General features: G+C 42.9%; 1 protein-coding gene across 1 annotated transcript in view; it reads right to left on the bottom strand.

Annotated features, from left to right (window-relative positions):
- Positions 1 to 18,103, bottom strand: part of ADAMTS5 (ADAM metallopeptidase with thrombospondin type 1 motif 5) — a 48,666-nt gene that overhangs the window by 19,797 nt on the left and 10,766 nt on the right. Inside the window, exon 2 of the mRNA XM_073362993.1 lies at positions 14,088 to 14,220. Coding sequence (XP_073219094.1) covers positions 14,088 to 14,220 — 133 coding nt within the window. The remainder of the gene's footprint in view (positions 1 to 14,087; positions 14,221 to 18,103) is intronic.

The following is an 18,103-nucleotide window of genomic DNA, read 5'->3' as shown; positions in this document are numbered from 1 at the left end:
CATTAGTTCCCACAGCTCTGCTGACATATTGCAGGAGTGTTGGTCAGTTTCTAATGAGAACAACTGGCTATTACCATGACTAAAGCTAAATGAACTTGCTGATGCATTGATTAATAGGAGTATTAACACAAAAAATAATTTAAAATATCCCAACAGCCATGAGAATGCTATGCTGATGAGATCTAATAGCATAATGGACGGCAGCTTTAACGGCTCAAAAACAATTGACAGCATAATGTCTAAATATCAAAGGTCATTAGAGGGCACTAAGGTTGCATTAATTACATTCAGGATAGTGTGTTTGTGAAATAAGGCATTCATATCCCATGAACAACAAGAGGAGCTGCATTTCTAAGTCTTTGGGCATTGTGCTGAATATTTGCCATTAAGTGCCTATAAATACTCTACGATTACCACAGAAAGGGATATGTAACATTACATGGCACATACTATTCACTAAATATTTGGGTATGGATAGTTATTGAGTGTGAATCAGCAAGTACAAAACTTAACAATAAAAAGAGAAGACCCACTGAAGTTAATATTAAGCATCAGTGAGGTTAAATAAAAAATGTATTTATGCATTTTTATATATTCCCCAGCATGTTCCAGGGTAACATAGCTGGAGCACCACAAAGCTGGCCCTGTAAATATATACCATCTGCTCATTCAGTCCAATTACTACCCAACAAAATTAATGGTGACCTAAGTCACCCAATGGACTACTAAACTTTTCACAATTGCAAGTGCTGTAGTGAATCAATGTTTCACACTGTCCACTGGAACTACTCAAGATTTATATCTGTATAATTGAGAGCAGAATCTGATGCTAATCCAGATTTACATTAATGTAACTGACAACAGAATTTGGCCTATTGTTTTAGGAGCAATATAGTTGCCTGTTATTTTTTCATTTAAGAATATTGCAATAACTCAATACTATAATTCATGAATAACATTGTTGCTGCTTGGGAAACTATTAATCACCTTTAGTTTAGATCTTACTGGGTCTCCTATCTCAAAGTAAAAGGCTCAGATGATTTTGGAGCTTGTTCATACTGCTACAATTTTATCAACTAAAGCAAATTTAGAGAATGAAGAATCAGTGTTTCTGGCACGTTAAAAAAAGTGAGAAATCAATTCTGTCAGAAAACAATTTTAGTAGCTTACTGATTTCTGAGATAGTAAATTTGAAATGACAATTTAAGTAGGCAAGACAAAAAAAGAGCGGGAAAAAGGTAGAATTATTATCCCCATTGTACACGTGGGGAACAGGCATGACTGTTCCCTCTTGGCCATGCGTACCTTCCTTTCTATCCATCCATCCACCTATCCAACCTACCTACCCACACACACACACACACACACAAATAGTAGGGTAGCAAAGTCAAGCACTCAAAAGTTAGGGAATGCCTGAATTAAGGTTGCACATGCAACCTATAAGCAGGCAAAACCCCACTAAAAACTGCAGGTAAGAACAGAAACCTTGGGAAAATATTCTTCTAACAAGTGTTTTTATAAATGGTGCCAACTGCAGCATGACACTATTTTGTACTACTATGAACTTAAGTCAGGAAAGAATAATAATAATACTAAAAAAGGCTCCCAACAGCTGTCTGACAATGACTGATTCAGACTGGGTTAGTAGATCATTTTATGTTTTTTACTTAATGAAGCATCTTACTGGTGTTGACAGTTCCCACTGAGTGAAAATGATACAATATCATTTTCCCAGAAGGATGGTTTTTAGTTATGTTATGCTGCAGGAATGCATAAAAGGGTAAAAGAAACAGAGTAGATGATGCAAGGTTCCCCCTGGTGCATGCTAGTCTTCTTACACATTAAACTGTTCTCTTCCAAAACAGCAAAAGAAAATTTAAATGGACTCACAGCCTCATTAATCCTTCTGTTTTGAAATTAGGGAAGGATTGTTCATTTTCCAAACTATTAAAAGCAACATTAAAACAGTATAAGGACTTTGTCCTAAGAAATGCTGAATGTTCTTTGTCAATGTGCTCAGTGCCCTCAAATCCTATTGACGTCAATGGGAGAGGATAGAACTCAGCACCATGGAAGAATTTTTAGCACCTCACAGGATTGAGGCCTATATTTTCAGATGGACACACAGAATCTTGCAGAAAAATGAGAATACTCCTAAGGGACTGTCACAAACCCACCAAAGCCTAAATCTCTCTGAAAACCAGTGCACAATAGGCCTGATTCTCAGTTATACCACAATTCCTTTACTGTGCTCTGGCAGAACAAAGGGGTGCAGAGGGTCTCTCTGACCAGCATGGAGCTGGCATAAAGGGCTTTATGCTAGCCTTGCTCACAGCGTCTGGCATAAAGGGTGGTTCAGGGGCACATATGGGGTGTGTTGGGAGCTGTGACCAAAACTTTCCGGCTGTTCTCTTCTTCCCATGGACTGTGAAAGCAGAACAGAAGTCTGAGCACACCGAGTCTGCTCTACTTTATGCTGGGGGTCAAGTAGATCCCAGGTGGGCCTCTGTACATGGGGAGTGCAAAGGTAGCGTCAAATCACCTTTACTCTCCATCCCTGTCCCAAGCACAAGAACAGAGTGAATGAGAATCTGGCCCAACATATAGCATGTAAATTACAATGTAAAATATAATCAAAGATCCAAAATAGTGTTTGGGGAGCAAAGTCTGTTATGCGTATACATTATCGTTTAGTCCCTGGATTAAACAGCATACTAAAGTATTGTCCCTAAACTAAATTTGACCATTGGACATATGCAATGACAGAGCGTGCTAAAAAATGTTCTAAACATTATAATTTGTTTACTTAGGAAAGCTCAGCTCAGATGAAGCATCTGTTTTCAGTGAGGTCATGCCTTTCACCTAATTTTCCAGCTGGGATGATTGAGATATAAGAAGGTCAAGAGACTTGCCCAAGGTTGCACAATGAGTCAGTAGCTCACATGGGATTAGAGTCCAGCGATCTCCTGGCTCAGAGGTTTTTGCTCTAATCACCAGTCCATACATTTTGGATAATCACTTTTTCTCTTCCATGCAGTAACTCATTTAGGATAAAAACAAATTTTTTACATTGTTTTTCTAACTATGAAAAACAATTGGTCTTCATGAAGAGCCACATCCTGCTATCACTCACAGGGAGAGATCACTTTGAAGTCAATGGGAGCTTTACATAAAAACTGACAACCATAAGCAATAGTGATTTACAAAGTTCTGTTTTATAAGGTGTTTTGAATTGTAAAAGCACAACAAAATTCATACTGAGAATCTAAAAATGTGCTTTCCCCTCTACTTTCATTTGAATCTTCATTTTCTTTGACTGGTATTCTTCAATTATGACCAAAAATTTACTTTTTAATTTAAATCTTCAGCCCAGAGGCAATTTTAAAATCTCATAGTTAATAAAGCTCTGGACCACTGACTTGAACCTTAATGATTGCATTAAAGTTCAGTGCAATAGCAGACAAAAACAGAGAACAACGCACAGCCAAAAGGGCCTTGTCTTACAGACATCACATAGACAGAACTCCCACCAGTCACTTATCATAACAGGCTTCAATGGGAGTTCACATATACATTCAGTCCAGGATCTACATCAGGATCTGCTGGTGTTGACCTTGATGGAGCACATGGGTGGCAGAAAGGCCACTGAGGAAAGGTTCAAGAGAAGAAAACAGCTGCCATCTCGCCTCCGTGGGGGTGGGTGGCGAGGGCTGTAGAAAAGTAGCTCATCCCGAAAAATGTTTAGCATTGCCTGGGAAGAAGGCACGGCCAGGAGATGCGCTGATTCAGCACATTCTCTCAGAAGCCTCCATCAGCAGGATTCCTGTGCCTTAAATCTGTTCCCCAAATTTTGAGGCACACCACATGAATCCCCTTATGAGACACAAGGAGATTAGATATTGCAGGAATGTATAAATTACATCTCCCTGTGCCAGGTTCATTGATTCTCTGACTACAACATGAGGACTTCAGGGATCAGGACCACAATGTTTATCTTCATTTACAGCACTAGCAGAATATTAAAAAATTCTTTGCTCTCCTCTAGAACATGAAAGGCTGTGGGGGCGGGACACACATGCCCAACATACACTTTTACCGATAATAATGATCATGTTGAAACATCAGGCGAAACCTGGTTTCATTCCCACTTCCCTTCAGATGGCTGGGACGCTGATATTTGACTCTGTGGGTTTAATTTATGATGTTTCAAGATCCACTGCAGCTTATCAAAACACAGCCTTGTTTAATCTAATCATGTATGAGGGTATATTCCTACCTAGATCAGCACAACTCCCGAAAACCTCTAACCACAGCAGCAAAACTCGGCAGTGAGGCTGTTGTGTCTGAGTCACTTCCAAAGTCTCTGGCTGAACATTTTGCTCTGATTTTGGATCCTCTCACTTCTCCTTCACAATCACTTCACAGCCTTCAATAAAGCAAGGAACTTAACAGGCTTAAAAACAAGCATTAGAGAAAGAAAAGCTTACGCATGTTCAGAAATTGAGGATTCAGGTATTCTAAATCAAATCAACCTCTTTCCGCCATCCCACCTTCCATTCCCACCTACAGCCAATTACAAACTGGCCCAGCTTCAGGAAAAGGCGAATTATTTTTAAGCCCCATGTGTGCAGCAGGTGGAATGTAATAAAAATATTTCTGGATGAGCCAAGATTTTTTAGTAAACATTTAACCTGGCATTAACGACAAACCCTTTTGTACAGCGCCTGTTTGTATTTTGAAACCATCGCTGAAGTCTCTGCCCTATTCCTTACCTCTCACCAGGACTTAGTGTTGAGTGCTCATCTTGTTTCTGAGGTCTTAACCCAGATGCTTTGGTAGCATCAAAAGTTAAAATGTAAGCTTGAAAAAGAAGATACAAAAAGAATGTATTAAGTGATTCTTCCCCTGGATACCATCAGAGAAGATTTGGATGAATTGTAGTCTCTTGGTTTTAGAAAGAAACTCAGACTAATTATTGTCACCTGGATATTTGCCCAAACTTTACCTTTCATGTGGGAAGAGTAAGATGAAAGTTAGACATCCTTCACCATTGTTTCTCGTGCTATGAGATTCTGTGCCCTTGGCACTGTATCCCCTTGGGATGGAAGGACTACAAAAGATTTGTTCCGATCTAGCCTAGGGCTTTTTCTTATCTGTTTTATCTTGACAGCCTTAAACTCAAAGGGCTACATCTTCATCAGTAAAAACAAAAAGCTACTGTGAATTTAGTTACATTTTGTGCATATACGAAATAACACAAATGTTAAAACACTGACATAGACAAAGAAAATGACAACTTTCTCTGCGTACTCACATATCTGTCATATAGTATAATTTACCTGTGAGTAAAAGCGGTGCTCAGATATCAAGCGAAACTCACATTGACTTCAAAGTCTTGTGGAGAAAGGTCATAGTCACAAAGTTTGCATGCAGAGTTTAAACACGCCTATTTCAGTGTGAGGGAGGTTCAGATCCAGGCTCTGGGTTTGGCCTTTTATGGAGATAAGAGACAACTATCAAATTCACAGCTGGGTCCAGGTTCTGAACCTGCCCTCAACCCTTTTATCATTTTTGCATCTGGGGTTTTGGTTTGTGTCTATACTTCAGTATGTTTTTCCTGAGTAAGGATTGCAATATCACTGTCTTTATACTGAGCTCAGAAGCATGTCTGCAGTGTTAAGAGTATTTGCACTTGCAACTGTAAACTGGGTTCTCACAAAATGGGAGCATGTGCTAACGCATACCGTAGGATGTTGACACAGAGAAAAAGTTTCAGTAAGAAACATGTTATTCCCAAATTGTAGCTTCCATACCGCTCCATAATGTCATGACTGTACCTATCTGTTGAAAGTGGAGAGGAGGAATTACAGGGAAAAGGATTCAGAGTAACAGCCGTGTTAGTCTGTATTCGCAAAAAGAAAAGGAGGACTTGTGGCACCTTAGAGACTAACCAATTTATTAGAGCATAAGCTTTCGTGAGCTACAGCTCACTTCCTCATCATTTTCTTTTAGGGAAAAGGATGAAATTAATGAACAAACAAAAGCTTAATTAGATCAGTGTTGTAAATGTCAAGTTACATTCTAAAAATAAAACACTGGGAAGAGCATATGTGAGCCACATTACTCAGGAGGATACAGAGAGCAGTGATGTGCCAGTTTGATCACAGACGGAGAATTAGGCAATTTTCAAAAGGCCAGATGAATGTTAAGGTTCCTAGCAGAGAGACTGATGTTATCCTCCATCACTGCTTACCAAAATTGCCTTCTGCAAAGTTGAAATAAAGAACAATTAAATGTTCAGTTGGAGCCTCACCTGGTAAGTTTCTATGCACATGTAACTCTCCATGAAGTAAACAGGAGTTTTGCATGCTGTTTTGCGGTGAAGACAGTGGACTGGGATGCAGGTGATGTAAACTGGGTTCCTGGCTCTGCCGCAGGGTTCCTCTGTAACGTTGGGCAGATCACTGGTTCTCTGTTTGCCTCAGCTTCCCAATTGTGGAATGGGGGTAATACTGTGTCCTTTCTCCTAGCCTTTGCCAGTCTTATTTCTTTAGACTGTAAACTCACTGGGGCAGGGTCTGTCTCCAATTATGTGTGGGAAAAAAATCTAGCACTTTGGGGTCCTGAAATCAGCTGGGGTTTCTAGATGCGGCGGTAATATAAATAGCAACAAGTGGTTACTAAATTGACAAGTGTAATACTGAAAATTAAAGGATGTCTGGCGACTCTGCATCATGTCAAAAGCCACATTCTGATTGGCTGCTTGAGCCTTTTAATAACATCACGCTCATGCAGCATACCTCAACAGGGCACAGATGGGACTTCCACAGCGTTAGCAATGAAATCTTTCTCTCACATTTCTATAGTCCCCACTACCATGGGGCCTAAGCACATCACAATTTTTGATGTGTTTATCCTCTGTGAGGTGGCAAGTATTTTTACCCCCACTCTAAAGTGGGGGAACTGAGGCACAGGGAAAACTAAGTGACTTGCTTTAGGTGACAAAGGAAATCTGTGGCAGAGCAGGGAATTTAACTCATGTCTTCTAAGTTCCAGGTTAGAGCCCTAAACTCTGGACTACCCTTCCTTAAGGGGAAGGACAAAAAAGCTGCAACTGTCAGGAAACAGAACCCAATAAAATAGATCCAAAGTAACAGGGAAAAGTTATTTACAAACCTTTTCCTACGTGTTTTGCTCACTTTTCTACTAGGAACTATTTGCCATGGAAGAAGGATACATTGCATAACCACTCCTAGAACTGTTTTATTTTTAAAACTGAAAGGTAAAGATAAATCCAAATCAGGGTGTGCATGAGTAACCTACTGGTGACCTTTTCATGTTCATAGAATCATAGAATATCAGGGTTGGAAGGGACCCCAGAAGGTCATCTAGTCCAACCCCCTGCTCAAAGCAGGACCAATTCCCAGTTAAATCATCCCAGCCAGGGCTTTGTCAAGCCTGACCTTAAAAACCTCTAAGGAAGGAGATTCTACCACCTCCCTAGGTAACGCATTCCAGTGTTTCACCACCCTCTTAGTGAAAAAGTTTTTCCTAATATCCAATCTAAACCTCCCCCACTGCAACTTGAGACCATTACTCCTCGTTCTGTCATCTGCTACCATTGAGAACAGTCTAGAGCCATCCTCTTTGGAACCCCCTTTCAGGTAGTTGAAAGCAGCTATCAAATCCCCCCTCATTCTTCCCTTCTGCAGGCTAAACAATCCCAGCTCCCTCAGCCTCTCCTCATAACTCATGTGTTCCAGTCCCCTAATCATTTTTGTTGCCCTTCGCTGGACTCTCTCCAATTTATCCACATCCTTCTTGAAGTGTGGGGCCCAAAACTGGACACAGTACTCCAGATGAGGCCTCACCAATGTCGAATAGAGGGGAACGATCACGTCCCTCGATCTGCTCGCTATGCCCCTACTTATACATCCCCAAATGCCATTGGCCTTCTTGGCAACAAGGGCACACTGCTGACTCATATCCAGCTTCTCGTCCACTGTCACCCCTAGGTCCTTTTCCGCAGAACTGCTGCCTAGCCATTCGGTCCCTAGTCTGTAGCTGTGCATTGGGTTCTTCCGTCCTAAGTGCAGGACCCTGCACTTATCCTTATTGAACCTCATCAGATTCCTTTTGGCCCAATCTTCCAATTGGTCTAGGTCCTTCTGTATCCTATCCCTCCCCTCCAGCGTATCTACCACTCCTCCCAGTTTAGTATCATCCGCAAATTTGCTGAGAGTGCAATCCACACCATCCTCCAGATCATTTATGAAGATATTGAATAAAACCGGCCCCAGGACCGACCCTTGGGGCACTCCACTTGATACCGGCTGCCAACTAGACATGGAGCCATTGATCACTACCCGTTGAGCCCGACAATCTAGCCAGCTTTCTACCCACCTTATAGTGCATTCATCCAGCCCATACTTCCTTAACTTGCTGACAAGAATACTATGGGAGACCGTGTCAAAAGCTTTGCTAAAGTCAAGAAACAATACATCCACTGCTTTCCCTTCATCCACAGAACCAGTAATCTCATCATAAAAGGCGATTAGATTAGTCAGGCATGACCTTCCCTTGGTGAATCCATGCTGACTGTTCCTGATCACTTTCCTCTCATGCAAGTGCTTCAGGATTGATTCTTTGAGGACCTGCTCCATGATTTTTCCAGGGACTGAGGTGAGGCTGACTGGCCTGTAGTTCCCAGGATCCTCCTTCTTCCCTTTTTTAAAGATTGGCACTACATTAGCCTTTTTCCAGTCATCCGGGACTTCCCCGGTTCGCCACGAGTTTTCAAAGATAATGGCCAGTGGCTCTGCAATCACAGCCGCCAATTCCTTCAGCACTCTCGGATGCAACTCGTCCGGCCCCATGGACTTGTGCACGTCCAGCTTTTCTAAATAGTCCCTAACCGCCTCTATCTCCACAGAGGGCTGGCCATCTCTTCCGCATTTTGTGATGCCCAGCGCAGCAGTCTGGGAGCTGACCTTGTTAGTGAAAACAGAGGCAAAAAAAGCATTGAGTACATTAGCTTTTTCCACATCCTCTGTCACTAGGTTGCCTCTCTCATTCAGTAAGGGGCCCACACATTCCTTGGCTTTCTTCTTGTTGCCAACATACCTGAAGAAACCCTTCTTGTTACTCTTGACATCTCTCGCTAGCTGCAGCTCCAGGTGCGATTTGGCCCTCCTGATAACATTCCTACATGCCCGAGCAATATTTTTATACTCTTCCCTGGTCATATGTCCAACCTTCCACTTCTTGTAAGCTTCTTTTTTATGTTTAAGATCCGCTAGGATTTCACCATTAAGCCAAGCTGGTCGCCTGCCATATTTACTATTCTTTCGACTCATCAGGATGGTTTGTCCCTGTAACCTCAACAGGGATTCCTTGAAATACAGCCAGCTCTCCTGGACTCCTTTCCCCTTCAAGTTAGTCCCCCAGGGGATCCTGGCCATCCGTTCCCTGAGGGAGTCGAAGTCTGCTTTCCTGAAGTCCAGGGTCCGTATCCTGCTGCTTACCTTTCTTCCCTGCGTCAGGATCCTGAACTCAACCAACTCATGGTCACTGCCTCCCAGATTCCCATCCACTTTTGCTTCCCCCACTAATTCTACCCGGTTTGTGAGCAGCAGGTCAAGAAAAGCGCCCCCCCCAGTTGGCTCCTCTAGCACTTGCGCCAGGAGATTGTCCCCTACGCTTTCCAAAAACTTCCTGGATTGTCTATGCACCGCTGTATTGCTCTCCCAGCAGATATCAGGAAAATTAAAGTCACCCATGAGAATCAGGGCATGCGATCTAGTAGCTTCCGTGAGCTGCTGGAAGAAAGCCTCATCCACCTCATCCCCCTGGTCCGGTGGTCTATAGCAGACTCCCACCACTACATCACTCTTGTTGCACACACTTCTAAACTTAATCCAGAGACACTCAGGTTTTTCTGCAGTTTCGTACCGGAGCTCTGAGCAGTCATACTGCTCCCTTACATACAGTGCTACTCCCCCACCTTTTCTGCCCTGCCTGTCCTTCCTGAACAGTTTATAACCATCCATGACAGTACTCCAGTCATGTGAGTTATCCCACCAAGTCTCTGTTATTCCGATCACGTCATAGTTCCTTGACATCACCAGGACCTCCAGTTCTCCCTGCTTGTTTCCAAGGCTTTGTGCATTTGTATATAAGCACTTGAGATAACCTGTTGATCGCCCCTCATTGCCAGTATGAGGCAGGAGCCCTCCCCTCACAGACATTCCTGCCTGTGCTTCCTCCCGGTATCCCGCTTTCCCACTTACCTCAGGGCTTTGGTCTCCTTCCCCCGGTGAACCTAGTTTAAAGCCCTCCTCACTAGGTTAGCCAGCCTGCTGGCAAAGATGCTCTTCCCTCTCTTCGTAAGATGGAGCCCGTCTCTGCCCAGCACTCCTCCTTCATGGAACACCATCCCATGGTCAAAGAAAACCAAAGCCTTCTCTCCGACACCACCTGCGTAGCCATTCGTTGACTTCCACGATTCGACGCTCCCTACCTAGGCCTTTTCCTTCCACGGGGAGGATGGACGAGAACACCCCGGGGAGGATGTTGTTCAAGGCATTAGACCTTTGGCCTCATATTTTCCAATACACCTGTGATGTCCACTTGTTTCATATTAGTATGCAACCTGTGGGTTTACGGTTATAATTAACCTATCTCTTCAGTTCCTAATGTTATCAACCACATGAATAGTACCATGCCAATTACATGTCCAATGCATATTTTAATACAGGAAAATCAGTACATATGTATTCACCACAAATGATTGAACATCTTTACAGGTTATGTTTTAAAAGTATAGCCCATACCTGCTGCTTGCTTTTGCTTGTGGCAGAAACTGGATTATTACCTTCAAAGGTATGGAGGTCTCTTCCATAAATACTGTTTTTGATGCATCATCCTTAGCATGAAGAATGTTGTATCTGATTCTCCTTCACCATATGCCTGTTTTATGTGAGTCTAACTTCACTGGGCTCTGTTAAATTATTCCTGTTTTACACCAGCATAAGTAGGAGAAAATTGAAGCCCAACTTTTCTGAGTCCCCTGCTATGAAACCTTCTCCAAGTCTAACTTACTGTCTGCTAACCAGTGTTCTATGAATGTTATTTCAAGACTCCACCAGTTTGTTTTTGCTTTCATGTTCATAGACCTCTGTTGATTCCACCTGTCATTGCTAGTCATTCACATTCTGTCTTTCAAAAACCACTGTGAAAAATTCACATATTTTCTCTTTTAGGGGTAAATCCAAACCCGATGTATGTGGGTGTGAAAGTCCTGCTGGTAGCAGAACCACTGAGGTTCCATGCTGTAGCAGACAGAAGAGTCCCCTTCTGGCCCCCTATGCATTTACCCAGCCCCAGACTGTGTACTTGGGATGCACACAGCTGTGGATTTGATCCTTATTTCCATTTATTTTATTGATCTTCCTAAGAAAGGACACAATCCTGCAAAAAGTCCAGCGCCGTCTATGAGGTGGTAGGTGCCTTCAAATCCCACTGAATTCAGGTCAAAGTAAGGGTGTACAACAATTCACAGGGTCAGATTAATTAGTTACCACATTTGGGTTCTCATGTTATAACACATCATAAGTCCCTTAAAGAACTGCAGACAATTATTCTGATTTGCTTCTTAGCTGGCTTGCTTAACCAATCCTGCTAATAGAAAAGACCAGCTAGCTTTGGAATACTTAGAATACCCCTGTCCTGAGGGTGTTTTCTGCCCTGCTAGGTGAATTCCACTGAATAACTAAGTTATTGTAAAATTAAACCCACTCCCTTCCTGCAAAAAAAGGGAACTGTAAGACTCCAGTATGGTAGGAAGGAATTCGGCCTTCAGCTTAGACACATCAGGGTTTTTCCCAAAGAGTTTAACTACAGGGTAGTCCCACCACACTTTTATTTTTCTTGACCTTTACTGTCATCTAAGTACCAGACTAAGCAATGTTAGTGTGTTTTTTGCCAGTGTCTCCCACTTTGGGTCTCTCACACACACACACTTCCCAGCATCTCACACTTTGGGTAACAAACACACACAAAGACCAATCTGTGACTGGACACCCCCTCCTTATTAAAATCTTATGGTGAGGAAAACCTGGCTATTAGTTTAAACAACTTAGAACTAGAGTTCTTGTGTGCAGTGGGGTACTTATTTATCCACTAGTTTCAATCCCTGCCTTTTTTATATTTAAAATTATAGCTTTTACAGGTTCACGGTAAACCTCTAGGTAAGAAAGTGGTGGGATTTTTTTCAAAGAAAAATCTGCTTCCAAATTACTAAAAATAATTCAAGCATGTTTATATTTTCTTCTAATTGAGTTCAAAGGTATCATCTTACTCATTCATCTTCTCTCTTCTCTTTAATGTATAAGATATTTAAAAGTATTCTATGAATTTATTACTGGTGAAAAGTATCCACAGAACAGATCTAGTATGAGTGGCAGCAGTGCAAGCTTCCACAGCATTCTCTGCCAGTATGCATTAACCTTTAGCTGGAGGTGCCATCTCTAGAAGTCAGAGGATAATTCAGTCTATATGCTCCTTAATTCCTTAGCAATTCTGCTAAGGGTGTCAAGGAGGGAATCAGTCAGCTCCAGTTCTGAAGGTGGGTTTTGTGATGTGGACTCTTCTTGCTGGGAAATGAACTAAGCAAACACAATTCCTATAGGGTCAATGAATAACTATCATATAGTGGCACCTATCTACCAATGCTTTGAATTTGTGACTTAGAAGGGCTTTATCTCCTATTATGATTCCAGCCCCCCTGTTTAAGAACTTTCAGGATCAGGATCCACTCTGACACCATTTTATAGGTTTTCCTACAGCAAATGATTTAGCTCAAGCCATCTGTAGTTTCATTCGACTGTGTCACTGCAAGAGTGCCAGGTTAGTTTCTCCTTATTATTTGAGGGTGTCTGGTGGAGAGGCTAGAGCCACTAACATGAAAACCATGAGTAAAGCCCAAGTGACTTCTGATTGCCATTCTAGGGATATTAGACACAGGACTCTTTCCCCCTACCTGCTAGCTATTTGAAAACTGAACTAGTGCAATGATACTCCCCAAACAAACTTTACTTTGGTTTGGCATGAGGTACAAGGCAATTCAGAAGTTGGCACTGCCTGAAAGTCTCTTGCCTTGTTATTTCCTTCCAAGAATGTTAAAAAAATTGTTTTCCATTTCCATTACCGTTCACGCTACAGAGCTAATAGTTTTTATACAAACAAATCTCCAGCAATTATGATAGTATGAATGATTGAGGAAAGTGAAGATCTGAAACATAGTGTGGGATCTACTGGTAAATTAAAACTGACGAAGGTGTCAGCAATCTGTCTCGAGGAATATATGATACCAGATGTAATTTACTGGTATGCAACCCCTCCTCCATCATTAATGCAGTCTTAAATGTCACCTTCTGAAGGCCACAGAGTGGATTTTTAGTGTAAATTATTGCCTGCTGAGCATCAGCTGACACATGGTTGAGTGATTTTTGAGACTAAGTCTCTGGCACCTAAATACTATTTTCAGCTATTTTAGAACTGATTTTAATATTGCATTTCACCATAAAATTGGAATGTTAATAGGGTGAAAATAATATCAGCATTTTCCCATTCCATGAAAGCTGATTTCAGCCCACTCAGCAGACAATAAAAAAACATACTGACTGAATGTTCATAACGATTGCTCCTGAAAGGTCCAGTAAGTGATTCTGCAGTGTAAGTTACTTCCCACAGTATGTATACTAGATGCATATAAACCATAATAGACCAGGCTAATATTTTCTCATAAGGGACATGTACTGACATTTTTGGACAGTAGCAGTCCTTGAATTTTCACTTCAACTACTGATTTAAACTGACATTGTCAGAAAGGAAACACCTACTGTGCGCCTTCACTTGCCTTCTGATCTCTTATTAGTTAACCCCAAAGTGCATATGTATACAGCTTTAATCCCCAAGTGTACATCTGAACCAGGGGAAATCTGGAATTAATTGTGAAGTATTTTGGTTACTAATGCAGCTGTTACAAGTGTTTGATTTGGCAAGGGAACAGAAAAGGCACTGCATACCAATTTCGTGAGCCACTGTAAAAGCTGCATGGAGGCCGTCATCTTCAATCACTGCACAGCTGCGTTCAGGAGAGCATATGGTCCCAACGTCTGCCATTCCCAGAGTATCACATGAATGATGCCCACATAAATCCTGCCAAGAAAGAGAAAAAAGTCATTAAGATAAATGTTTATACCCACAGGTAACAACAAGTAGAGTCACCGGCCCTTTGCAAACAGCTGGACCCGGATAATACTACTAGTACTTTGGACGGTCATCTATTAAGGATCTCAATGCACTTTAAAAGCATGATGGCCCAATCCCACCCCCATGAAAGTCAATGGGAGACTTTTCATTGACTTTGAGGGGAGTTGGATAAGACTCGTAATTAATTACTATGGTGCCTAGAGGCTCCCACTGACATCAGAGTCCAATTGTGCTAGGCCAGGGATCGGCAAACTTTGGCACGTGGCCCATCAGGGTAAGCCCCCTGGTGGGCTGGGCCAGTTTGTTTATCTGCCGCATCCGCAGGTTTGGCTGATCGCAGCTCCCACTGGCCGCGGTTCGCCGCTCCAGGCCCATGGGGGCTGCGGGAAGCAGCGTGGGCCAAGGATGTATTATTAATCGCCATTTTACAGATGAGGGAACTGAATTGTAAGTGATTTTTTTCAAGGTCACTTAGAGAGAGCTGGGTATGAAAACAGATTTCTTGACTCGCAGTCTCCTGTTGTAACCACAAAACTATGCATTCCTAAATGGCACTTATAATTAATAATACCTATATTTTTCATCAGTAGATCTCAAAGCACTTCACAGGCGTTAACTGATTTATCCTCATAACATCCTTGGGAGGAAGGGCAGTGCTATTATCTCCATTTTATGGATGGGGAGCTGAAGCACAGAGAAACTCAATGACTTGCGCAAGGTCACACAGGAAGTCTGTGGCAGAGGAGAGAATTGAATCCCAGATCTCCCAAGTACTAGACTAGTGCCCTGACCATTGAACCATTTTGCCTTTCTTGCTGTCCTTTAGATTGTCGAAAAACTATGCTGTATGCAGTGTGGTTGGAGCCATGTAGTGGTGGGAGTCTGCTATAGACCACCGGACCAGGGGGATGAGGTGGATGAGGCTTTCTTCCAGCAGCTCGCAGAAGCTACTAGTTTGCACGCTCTGGTTCTCATGGGTGACTTTAATTTTCCTGATATCTGCTCGGAGAGCAATACAGCGGTGCATAGACAATCCAGGAAGTTTTTGGAAAGCATAGGGGACAATTTCCTGGTGCAAGTGCTAGAGGAGTCAACTAGGGGGGGAGCTTTTCTTGACCTGCTGCTCACAAACCGGGAAGAATTAGTGGGGGAAGCAAAAGTGGATGGGAATCTGGGAGGCAGTGACCATGAGTTGGTTGAGTTCAGGATCCTGACACAGGGAAGAAAGGTAAGCAGCAGGATACGGACCCTGGACTTCAGGAAAGCAGACTTCGACTCCCTCAGGGAACGGATGGGTAGGATCCCCTGGGGGACTAACATGAAGGGGAAAGGAGTCCAGGAGAGCTGGCTGTATTTCAAGGAATCCCTGTTGAGGTTACAGGGACAAACCATCCCGATGTGTCTAAAGAATAGTAAATATGGCAGGCGACCAGCTTGGCTTAACGGTGAAATCCTAGCGGATCTTAAACATAAAAAAGAAGCTTAGAAGAAGTGGAAGGTTGGACAAATGACCAGGGAAGAGTATAAAAATATTGCTCGGGCATGTAGGAATGAAATCAGGAGGGCCAAATCGCACCTGGAGCTGCAGCTAGCGAGAGATGTCAAGAGTAACAAGAAGGGTTTCTTCAGGTATGTTGGCAACAAGAAGAAAGCCAAGGGAAGTGTGGGCCCCTTAATGAATGAGGGAGGCAACCTAGTGACAGAGGATGTGGAAAAAGCTAATGTACTCAATGCTTTTTTTGCCTCTGTTTTCACTAACAAGGTCAGCTCCCAGACTGCTGCGCTGGGCATCACAACATGGGGAATAGATGGCCAGCCCTCTGTGGAGAAAGAGGTGGTTAGGGACTATTTAGAAAAGCTGGACGTGCACAAGTCCATGGGGCCGGACAAGTTGCATCCGAGAGTGCTGAAGGAATTGCCAGCTGTGATTGCAGAGCCATTGGCCATTATCTTTGAAAACTCGTGGCGAACGGGGGAAGTCCCAGATGACTGGAAAAAGGCTAATGTAGTGCCAATCTTTAAAAAAGGGAAGAAGGAGGATCCTGGGAACTACAGGCCAGTCAGCCTCACCTCAGTCCCTGGAAAAATCATGGAGCAGGTCCTCAAAGAATCAATCCTGAAGCACTTGCATGAGAGGAAAGTGATCAGGAACAGTCAGCATGGATTCACCAAGGGAAGGTCATGCCTGACTAATCTAATCGCCTTCTATGATGAGATTACTGGTTCTGTGGATGAAGGGAAAGCAGTGGATGTATTGTTTCTTGACTTTAGCAAAGCTTTTGACACGGTCTCCCACAGTATTCTTGTCAGCAAGTTAAAGAAGTATGGGCTGGATGAATGCACTATAAGGTGGGTAGAAAGTTGGCTAGATTGTCGGGCTCAACGGGTAGTGATCAATGGCTCCATGTCTAGTTGGCAGCCGGTTCAAGGGGTCGGTCCTGGAGCCGGTTTTGTTCAATATCTTCATAAATGATCTGGAGGATGGTGTGGATTGCACTCTCAGCAAATTTGCGGATGATACTAAACTGGGAGGAGTGGTAGATACGCTGGAGGGCAGGGATAGGATACAGAGGGACCTAGACAAATTGGAGGATTGGGCCAAAAGAAATCTGATGAGGATTCAATAAGGATAAGTGCAGGGTCCTGCACTTAGGACGGAAGAACCCAATGCACAGCTACTGACTAGGGACCGAATGGCTAGGCAGCAGTTCTGCGGAAAAGGACCTAGGGGTGACAGTGGACGAGAAGCTGGATATGAGTCAGCAGTGTGCCCTTGTTGCCAAGAAGGCCAATGGCATTTGGGGATGTATAAGTAGGGGCATAGCGAGCAGATCGAGGGACGTGATCGTCCCCCTCTATTCGACATTGGTGAGGCCTCATCTGGAGTACTGTGTCCAGTTTTGGGCCCCACACTACAAGAAGGATGTGGATAAATTGGAGAGAGTCCAGCGAAGGGCAACAAAAATGATTAGGGGACTGGAACACATGAGTTATGAGGAGAGGCTGAGGGAGCTGGGATTGTTTAGTCTGCAGAAGAGAAAAATGAGGGGGGATTTGATAGCTGCTTTCAACTACCTGAGAGGTGGTTCCAGAGAGGATGGTTCTAGACTATTCTCAGTGGTAGAAGAGGACAGGACAAGGAGTAATGGTCTCAAGTTGCAGCGGGGGAGGTTTAGGTTGGATATTAGGAAAAACTTTTTCACTAGGAGGGTGGTGAAACACTGGAATGAGTTACCTAGGGAGATGGTAGAATCTCCTTCCTTAGAAGTTTTTAAGGTCAGGCTTGACAAAGCCCTGGCTGGGATGATTTAATTGGGGATTGGTCCTGCTTTGAGCAGTGGGTTGGACTAGATGACCTCCTGAGGTCCCTTCCAACCCTGATATTCTATGATTCTATGATTCTATTTTGGTCCTAGGCTATTAGAGAAACAAGGTAGGTGAGTCATATCTTTTAGTGGACCAAATTCTGTTGGTGAAAGAGACAACAAAATTAACAACAATATTACCTTTCCCAATGCTTTTGCTTTCAGATGGTTGCATTAATGTTACATTGCGTGGACATGCATATACATATTTGGCCTGATGTAAAGGTCAACAGAAAGACTCTCATTGAAATGTCAATGGGCTTTGGATCAGGCCCTTATGTATTTTGCATATATGTAGTATGGACTGCTAAATCGTCAGAAAGTTTAGCACACTGTAATGTGCAAAATGCAATTAACAGACAGATGGTCAGATGGCTTAAAGGGAAAATACCAAAATATGCCTATTCCATAGTCCATCTACCACTTCAGCATGGTTGAATGAAAGTGCCATTTGAAGACAACTA

The sequence above is a fragment of the Lepidochelys kempii genome, chromosome 1 (assembly GCF_965140265.1).
Source record: "Lepidochelys kempii isolate rLepKem1 chromosome 1, rLepKem1.hap2, whole genome shotgun sequence".
Classification (NCBI taxonomy): Eukaryota; Metazoa; Chordata; order Testudines; family Cheloniidae; genus Lepidochelys; species Lepidochelys kempii.
This window is presented reverse-complemented; position numbering and strand designations above follow the sequence as displayed.